The following is a 10,201-nucleotide window of genomic DNA, read 5'->3' on the forward strand; positions in this document are numbered from 1 at the left end:
ATACACAATTTGACTACAACTTCTCTATGAAAACTTCTTGCCAAATGGGTGGGAAGAGTGCTTGGAAGTGGGGCGGGGTTTGGGGCTGACAATACCTCATCATTCCAAAGTACTGCAATATGCTCTGCTTGGACCAAAGGCAGGAAGGCTCTCATAATACAATTCTGGATTTCAAAGAATGTTGTGGCTCAGAGAGGAAGAGATTAAAGACAGAGAAACAACAGTGATAAGGTTTAGGGCTTTTATTTTATATGAAAGTGTCATTTTGTCACAAATATGGACTGAAGGCATAAAGAAGATTGTGTTTCCATGCATCAGAACAGAAACATGTTCTCTTGGCTGTGATTTCAATTATCTGAAAAAATGCCAAGTGCTCCTCCTCATAGCATTTGTTCTGAATGGCTTGCAAAATAATGCCAGGAAAGGTGTGTTGGCAATCACCGGCTGTTCAGCAGAAGGGAGGCAAAAGCTCCGTGCATGAAGCTAACTTGGGAAACTCCTCCACTGGCGGAACACAAGCCGGTTGCCCCTGTGCTCTGGGCTTGAACATGTTTCTTCAATTACTGATCAGGATGTGTAAACTGGAACTATAGGCCAGACATAATTTATGCAGATTTGCTCAAGATTATATGGCACTTTGTTATTCAACACAAAAGCGGCCACCATAGCAACCTCTGGACCACAAAATGCTTACAGTACCTCGGAGAGGCAGACCATCCCCCCGTGCAAAGATGTCTAAGAACACAAATGCTTCACCGCTCAATGGTTCATCTTTGCCCCGTGTGAACTAGGGAACTTGTTGGCTCAAGTGTTTTTTTTTTTTTTTCCCCCTTTGCTTTTTTGCTTTCAGTGTGACCTTAATGTCCCATTAACGCGCAGGCTGCGTTAAGTAAGCTAGCTAGTGCAGGTTTTCTCCTCTCTTGGGATTTGTTTTTCATTTTCATTTCCTTAATGATTTAAAAACTTGTTTTCAAAGGTTCCCTCAGACAGGGCCCAGTGGTGCCGCTCTGGGTCCAGGCTTCCTTTGCTGCTGAAGTGCTGACCTTCTGCAGTGTAAAAAAAAAAAAAAAAAAAAAAAAAACAGAGCAGGGTCTTTGAGCTGCTCACTGGTGAGTGGTGCAGTAATGAGCCCCAGCTGTTGAGCACAGCCCCCCCCCCCCCCCCCCCCCGTTCCATTCTGGAAGCTTGTCCTTTTGGTACCATTACCCCTTCTGTTTTGGTATCCAAACACCATCTCCAGCCCCCAGTTCAGAACAACATCCAGACCTGCAAGTGTCTTTTATAGACTAGGCAGAGCCGATTTCCCAGCTCAGGGGTCTTAGAGATCAGTTGTAAAAGGTTTCTCCAGTGGAGTGCAGGTAAACGGGGATCTCTGCTAATCAAATGAAAATCTCTGATTTGTTTGGTTCGCAGATGTTTGTGGTGTAAATACTTCCACCATAATCCAATTGCAAGCCACCAAAAACATCAACAACTGGCTTTCGAATTTTTTACCAAATGGTCACCACACACCATTGCACCAAATTATCTTACTGGCTATCCATAGCAATGTCAGTGATGGGACAGCGTCCTCAACCCCATTTAACTGGAACATTTAACAGGCCCCAAGGGCTTAGGCTAGCAACTGTCAAATTTTACTGTGCTTATGAATTCCTGGGGATTTTGCTAAAGGGGGAGCCTGTGATTCTGCATTCTTAGCAACCTCCCACATGACCATGCTCCACAGTTAATTACAAGGATAGTCAACCTTCAGGAAAAGAAGGGGGAAGGAGGCCAAAGGATGGTTTCTCTCAACTGACAGGCTCTGCTTTGCCTCCCTCCTCAAAGTCACATTCTTGATATTTCTATCAATTCCAAGCCTGGCCTCAGCAGGGACCCCCCATAGGTTTTCCCAGCAGTTCCTGGCAAGGGCTGTAAGGCCCAACAGAGCACCCCTTCCAGCAAAAGGGGATTTATTTAACACACTATTGTTCATAGGCTTGGGTGGCTTTAGGGTTGTTAGGGAAGTCTTTTGTATTACTCATCCGGGAAGTTGAGATAGCAATGCCATTCCCTTCTTGAGCCTGATTTCACCATGGTGGGATTCCCATAAAGTTATCTTCTCTAGAGCTTAGTGGAAAACTATTTTCTGCAAACTGCAGTGGAGCTGAGGGTTGATGCTCTTCTCTGTCTGCCTGCCTGGCAAGTAGAAACCCATGGGCAGAAACCAGCAACTCAAGATAATTACAAATGAGCAAATGTGGCTCCCACTGTCCTTCATACTTATCACCTTATAATGAAGACTTAGACAGGAGAGAGGACTGATGGGGAAAGGCAAACCCAGGGGACTCTGTGCTCATGATAGTGCTGAGTTCTGAGAAGGACAGATGGCCCTGTTCCTGCCCTTAGGGAGCCTAAAATCTCACTGGGCAATGCACATCCGGTAAGCCATTAGTGTGTAAGAAAGTAGATCGTAAAGGTGCCATTGGCAAGCAGGATTTCAATTTGGGTTCCTGTACCAAATACTGTCTAGACTGCTGAGAACAATTTCCAAGGGAATGTCTGTTCTTCACTCTGGTTTTAAGAGTTTTCATTCAATCAAGCAATCAAAAGATTCAAATGTATCCAAAGCATCTTCTTGCTAATGGAATGTACCAGCAAAGGATTCTTTTATTTTACAGAGGACATTGTTTCACAATCAAAACCATCTTTTTAGTAAAATGATTTTAACCTGATTTTTAACTCCATTTCTTTTTTTTTTTTAATGTAATTTCTTTGCCCGAGTCTGGATAAAGCAACTGATTCATGATGGTCCATTTATCCACTGCCAAAATGCATGTTTGCTGTTATAGAGAAACAGTCTTAACTGGGTCTCTCACCTTTCCTTTGTCACGCTAACCAATTCCACTCTGTGTCTGGCACAGGACTCATTTTGTGTTTACAGGCAGAGGAGGGCACAGCCACACACACCACCTGTCTAAAGTCTCTGAAAAGCATTCCTCAATCCCAAGATTTAACTGGGGGTTATTTCATTTCACTTTGACTTGGCCCCTTTCGATGGCACATGCTTGGTTTTAATCTAGAGGCAATTATTAGTGTCTTTTCTTCTATCTAAGGTCCATCTTACCTAGATTACAAGAATCTAAGACTATCAGTTTAACTAGACATGGTGGTGAACACCTTTAGTGCCAGACTATGGGAGGCAGAGACAGGTGAAACTGTGAGTTCGAGGCCAGTCTGTTTTACAGAGTGAGTTCCAGGATAGCCTGGGCTACACAGAGAAACCCTGTTTTGAGAAAAGAAAAAAAAAACCAACAAACCAAATAAATAAAAGAAGGATAAGATAAGAAAAGAGTGTCAGCCTAATAATATTAATAATAACCATTAGCTACAACAGAGTGTTTTAAAAGTACAAAATAACACACGACTAGAAGTGCTGTCATCTACTACATCTCAGCTCAGAAAAGTCAGCAACCAGCATGGCTTGTCGTAAGTAGCAGTACTGAGTACAAAGGCCACCTTCCTCCCAGCCTGCCTCCCAGGCACGTGCTCTCACTCTTGCTGGGGACAGGGACTAGGACACCTGGCCATGGGAGTTGTTTAGTAAATTGGCCAATGAATGAATACATCAAGGAGTGCATGTTACTCTCTGATCATTGTATCAGCAATGAACTGAGAGAAAAGGTCCATGTGGGACCGGAGGCTGCCTTCTGTGGCATTTCAGGCCGCAGACTTTCCCATAGTGCCTGTGATTGTGTCGTCTTCGCTTGTCAGGCCCTTTTCTTCCTTTTCAGAGACCTAAGTTTATTTTACACTGTCTACGTTAATGATTTTCTGCTCATTGAGGGGGTAAAGGATTTAGAAATGTTTCTTTTCTTTTTGAGATTATGTCATTTCCCTTTTCTTCCCCACAAAATCCTCTCATATACTTCTCCTTGCTCTTTTTCAAATTCATGGTCTTTTTTTCCCCCATAAATTGTTATTACATGTGTAGGTAATATAGTTGTTAGAATTATCCATTCAAGGTTTATATGGTAAATACTTAACATAGGTTGCCAGGAAAACAGAAAGATACTATACACAGCTACTGAATAAAGGTAAAATGGGATTCTATTAAGGAATAATTAATGGAAAAATAGATAGTAATACAAACTAAGTTTTAGCATCCACAACCAGGTGCCAAGGACTGTGCTAAGAAGGGGGACATCAAGTTGACTAAAATCATTGTATGTCCTCAAGGACCTTACTCTCCAGGAGGTGACATATTTGTATCTTATAATGGGAGCTGCTTGAATCAAAGTGCTAGTCTAGCCAGGCATGATGGGACTTGGGAGGTAAAGGTAGAATGATCACTGTACATTTGAGATCTGTCTGTTGTTTTACATAGTGCTTTAGGCAGCCAGGGCTGTATGGAGGAACTGTGTCTCAATAAATAGTAAAACAAGCAAGCAAGCAGGCAAATACTTTACTCCAAATGAGAAGGCTGCTCTGGACACATTGATGTATGTCTTTTTTCCTCCTTAAGACAGGGTTCATCTATTCCTGGATGTCCTGGAAATCACTCTGTAGACCAGGCTGGCCTCATATTCACAGAAATCCACCTTCCTTTGCCTCTGGAGTGCTTCGACTAAAGGCATGTGTCACTACCACCCGACTAGGCGCTTGTCTTTAGTTCCAGGATTTTGGAGGCAGAGGTAGGAGGTTCTCTATGAGTTCAAGGCCAGATTGGTGTACAAAGTGAGTTCTAGGCTAGTTAGGGCCACATGGTGAGACCTGGTGTAGTGGCTACTTCTGGTTGTCAACTTGACCATATCTGGTATGAACCACAATCCAGAACTGGGAGGCCCACCTTTGATCTTGATCTTGAGGCATAGAGGCTAAGAATCTTAGGAAACTAAGGCAAGGAGATAACTGAGCACAAGGTCATCTGGGACAAGCAAGTCCCAGATCCAGGTGTGGTGGCACACACTTTTAATCTGGGACAAACCTTCAGTTGGAAACCTACATAAGGACATTGGAACAAGGAAGGCTCTCTCTTGGATTGCCTGCCTTCTGGGACTTTGCCTGCTTGCCCTGTGGGGCTCTGCCTGCTTGCCCTTAGGGACTGAGCATCTGCTAGATCCTTGGAATTCACAGCAGCTGCCAGCCATTGTTAAGGAACTGGACTACAGACTGTAAGTCACCAACAAATACCTTGCTATGTAGAGATTATCCATAAGTCTGTGACTCTAGCGAATCCCGACTTATACACCTGGCTTCAAAATAAGAAAAAAAATAAAGGAAAATATAAAAGGAAACAGAATATGTTTTGAAGTGCTGGGGATTTAGCCATATTCTCACACATGGTAGGAGCTCTGAGCTACATCTCACACTCAGCCCTTGTAAAATATCTGAGGGCAGGTATAATAGGCATTAGCATAACCATGCAGAGATTCCTGTCATTGAGTCTCATGAAAAATTGATTCAAGCTTTCACCTCTGAATTTGGGAATGGGAAGGGGGAAGAGGTCTCTAATCTCATAGCTGCCATAGTCCTGTAGCGTGTGCTCTAAAATGATCAAAGAAATTAAAATATTATCACTATAAATGCTTCTAATAGCACACTGCTGCTTTTGTACTTTGTCACAAATCATTTTGAGGCAAATTCATAATTATAGATTACTATGCCTCCAGATATTTTCTTGTGGGGCGCTGCCTGCACATTCTCCATTACAAGATGGCACTGACATCCGGCTGGAGTTAGCAGTAAACAAGTCATGTGCGCACGTGCTGGGTAACTTTCCACTCCTTGAAGTCTGCCTCTCCCGTGGCGTCATAGGGCCTGATGAGTTTCAACCAATCAGGGGGCTCCACGTCCAAGGCGAGGACTTATTCCTATATAAGGGGATGGGCTAGATAGTTCGGTGTCTTCGCTTCTACTTGATGTAAGCTTATGCTCCGCCTCTCGAGAGCATTAAAGCTTTACCGCAGAAGAATCCTATTTTGTGTGCCGCGTCGTTCTTGCTGGCGAGACGGTTGCACGGGACATCTGGTGTCTGAACCCGGGAACTCAGACCACTCCATCGTCAGCACCAGCGAAGATCCCCTGTCTCTGGGCAGGGAGGATCCAGAACTGCGGGGAGATAAGTTCGGCAAGGTATGTCTGACCCTGGATCTTTCTTTAAATTTGGTTTAAATCTTCCACGGCCTGGGAAGGGTCTGTAGAGGCTCTGGTCTTTGTCAGTGCAGTTTTTATTCTCTTCCTCTTAATTTCCTCGTGTGTCCATCGGGGCTAGGGTTAGTTTTGTGCTTACTCGCCTTTCAGTTTCACTTTGTGCCGCAACGTAAATAAGCCTCGGGCATTACATCGCTGTGATGGGCTCTTCACACTCGACCGTTACAGCCCTGCAGTCAATTCTTAAGCAGAGAAATCTAGAATTGCCCGCTCGCATCTTCCATCTTTTACATCGTAAAAGAGGTAGAGCGTGCTGCCCCTTGGTTTGCGGTCTCTGGGTCTCTTTCACCAGCCTCATGGAAAAAATTGGGTAGAGATTTAGGCCGTGCACAGACTGCCAGAGACCTCGGGCCCGGGACCATGGCCATTTGGACGATGGTACAAAATTGTTTAAAAGAGGAGAGTTGTAGGCCCGCTGTCGCTGCGGGGCAAGAGGCATTGAGTAAAGTCCAGGATAGACTATCAGAAGCCGAACAGAGCGAGAGGATGGGCATGCGCAGGAAAATATATACCCCCCTAAGGAAAATGGACCTCCAGGTACGCTGCACAGCAGGAGAGTTGTTACTCACAAACCTTCAGATTTTCATTCCCTCATGCCCTCTAATATTAAGAAAAGGGGAGTCAGCTTGTACCCTGTAGAAGACCTTGAGGCTCTTAACATTGATAGCCCCGAGACTTCAGATGATGATGAGCGAGAAGGCTTGGACCCAAAGAAAGGCAGGGTCTGGGCTTTTCCTAAGCGCCATTGAGGCAGTATGGCCCATACCATAAAAAACGGAGGATCCGGTATGGGTTCCTCAATGGCCCCTTACCTCCGAAAAATTAGAAGCTGTTACCCAATTAATTAGAGAACAACTACAATTGGGTCATGTAAAACCCTCTACTTCACCTTGGAATACCCCCATTTTGTGATTAAAAAGAAATCAGGAAAATGGCGATTGTTGCATGACTTGAGAGCCATCAATAAACAAATGCATTTGCTTGGCCCTATACAATGTGGCCTACCGGTTCTCACGGCGCTCCCAAAACATTGGCCTTTAATGATAATAGATATTAAAGATTGTTTCTTTTCCATACCTTTACATTCTCAAGATAGGCCTAGGTTTGCCTTTACCCTTCCTTCTATTAAACAAATGGATGTTACCCATGTCTCCTCCTTTGGTAAGCTGCAATATATACATGTATCCATTGACACCTGTTCGGGTAAAATTGCAGCCACTCCCTTATCTGGAGAGAAGGCCTCACATGCCATCCAACATTGTTTGGAGGCCTGGAGTGCCTGGGGTAAACCAAAGTTCTTAAAAACAGATAATGGTCCTGCTTATACCTCACAAAAATTCCAACAATTTTGTAGCCACATGGCCGTGACACATCTCACAGGTTTGCCTTACAACCCACAAGGGCAAGGCATCGTCGAACGTGGTCACCGCACCCTCAAATCCTATTTAATGAAACAAAAAGGGGGAATTATGCAAGCTCTACCCCCTGTGCCTAGAACTGCAACTTCCATGGCACTATTCACCTTAAATTTTTAAAATCTTGATGAGCACGGCCATACGGCGGCTGAAAGGCATTGCCTACCCATGGACAAACCAAGAGAGATGGTGAAATGGAAAGATGTCATAACTAATAAATGAAAAGGACCGGATCTTGTGTTGATCAGATCCAGGGGAGCTGTTTGTGTTTTCCCTCAGGATGAAAATAATCCCTTTTGGGTCCCCGAGAGACTCACTCGAAAAATGGTGGAGACTCCTGATGACAGCCCTGCTCCTGATGCTTTGGAACCAGAGAGTCAGAGGAGAGGCGAGATGGGCGATTCTGTTAGCATTCTCTAAACCAATTCCAGTGGAACATGATGCTACAGTCTTCCCTAAGTTTTTCACCACCGATATCAACTTGGGTGGGGGTGGGACTCTTTGGAGCAATCCTTTGCTGCAGACTTGTGTTGCTTCTCTGGCTGGTTTGTAAGCTCAAGGCCCAAACAAAAAGAGACAAGGTGGTTATTGCCCAAGCGCTTGTCGCTCTAGAACATGGAGCATCAGCCGATATCTGGTTGTCTATGCTTAAGCAGTAGGTCGCCGGCCAGACAGCTCTTGCACTCCTAGAACTTTGGTTCATTGCACAGGATTAGAGTGTCTGGCTTGAGCAGCCCATGAGGGATACCGAGCTAAGCATCGCACTGAGAGCCCCTTGCCGTGGGGTATCTCTGGGAGATATGTCATTTTGCATGAGGGTTGCCTTCCCCAGTGTCCCTCCCTCAGAAAAACGGCAGAGTGACAGGTCAGGAGTACTACGGGCTACAAAAATCCTAGCGGTTACTCTTGTACATGGTCTTTATGCACCTTAATGAGGATTTGACTTCTATCTCCGCCCTCTTAATATGTGTGTCCTACTTTGCTTAAAGAATAAAAGAAAGGGGGAAATGTGGGGCGCTGCCTGCACATTCTCCATTACAAGATGGCACTGACATCCGGCTGGAGTTAGCAGTAAACAAGTCATGTGCGCACGTGCTGGGTAACTTTCCACTACTTGAGGTCTGCCTCTCCCATGGCGTCATAGGGCCTGATGAGTTTCAACCAATCAGGGGGCTCCATGTCCAAGGCAAGGACTGATTCCTATATAAGGGGACGGGCTAGATATTTCGGTGTCCTCGCTTCTACTTGATGTAAGCTTATGCTCTGCCTCTCGAGAGCATTAAAGCTTTACCGCAGAAGAATCCTATTTTGTGTGCTGCGTCATTCTTGCTGGCGAGACAGTTGCGCGGGACATCTTCTCTATATTTACAAAATCAAATGTACCTATGGATTTACACAGTGCTTTATTTTAAGCTATAAGATGAACATCTTTTATACAGTATTCCATGAAGAACTTTTTTCATCTAGCAACATATCTTAGATATCTTTTAATACTGCTTTTAAAATTCCTTTTAACGATTATTTTTCTTTTTAGTTCACAGCACTCATGTCTATAGCTCAGCCTTCCCAGATATCTGCATTCATGTGCACATATGTTCATCCCCCATGCAGCTGCACACAGAAACACACATAATAAAAAATCATAATTACAATTTCATTTACCATATTTATATATGTATATATGTGTCTGTGTGAATATATGTCATACGTGTTCAGCTACCCACAGAATCCAGCCGAGGGTGTGGGATTACCTGGACTTGGAATTACAGCTGGCTGAGAGCTGACCAATAAGAGCACTGGCAACAGAACTCCTGGTCCTCTGCAAGTACACTATGTGTTCATAATGGCTGGGACATCTTTCCAGTCTCTCAGTGTAGTTACTCTTTTTTTTTTCAGAATATGAAAATTTATTACTGTGTTTCCATTGTCAAATTTTAAGATCTTGGTCTTTCCTTCTTGCCTTTGTACAGAGCCAAAAGAGACACATTGGCTACTTTAACAACTTTAAAGTGGACTCCAGGAATATCACCCACAGCATGACCTTTTCGACCAAATCCAGCAACCAGAACTTCATCGTTTTCCTCAATGAAGCTCAAGCAGCCATCATTGAGCACGAAGGCTGTGATCTTCTTGCCGTTTTGAATGAGCTGCACCCTGACACACTTCCTGATGGCAGAATTTGGCTGTTTGGCTTCAACCCCTACTTTTTCCAGCATAATCCCCTTAGCATGAGAGGCGCCCCCAAACGGATTGGCCTTCAGGGCCGTGCCCAAATGGGCTTTCTTGTACTGCTTGTCATGCCACTTCCGGTCCCGCCGGTGACTGAGGAGCTTCCGGGCGGTACGGAGACCACGACACTTGCCCATCTTGACAATGCCATGGGCCGAGAGAGTGTAGTTACTCTTATGATCAGTGTTGAGATGATCACCCTGGGCAATGTCCCTTATGTACAAGTGTATCAGTAGCTCCTTAGGGAAACTATAAAGAGGTTCAGTTGTTAGGAAACAGGCACACATGCATAAGATAGCATCGTTTATTCTTCCTGGCTGTGGATGGGACTCAGTGATCCTGACTTTAATCCATATCACTGGAAG

The 10,201-nt window shown here is 44.5% G+C and overlaps 1 protein-coding gene across 1 annotated transcript; it reads right to left on the reverse strand.

Annotated features, from left to right (window-relative positions):
* Positions 1 to 9,541: 9,541 nt before the first annotated feature.
* On the reverse strand, positions 9,542 to 9,980 carry LOC308415639 (small ribosomal subunit protein uS12-like; the record flags this gene model as incomplete). Its single annotated transcript, XM_080910684.1, has 1 exon — positions 9,542 to 9,980. Exon 1 carries the CDS (start codon positions 9,971 to 9,973, stop codon positions 9,542 to 9,544), a length of 432 nt encoding a protein of 143 aa, XP_080766810.1. The 5' UTR covers positions 9,974 to 9,980.
* Positions 9,981 to 10,201: the final 221 nt, after the last annotated feature.

Source organism: Micromys minutus (assembly GCF_963924665.1).
Source record: "Micromys minutus genome assembly, chromosome: X".
In the NCBI taxonomy this organism is placed as follows: Eukaryota; Metazoa; Chordata; class Mammalia; order Rodentia; family Muridae; genus Micromys; species Micromys minutus.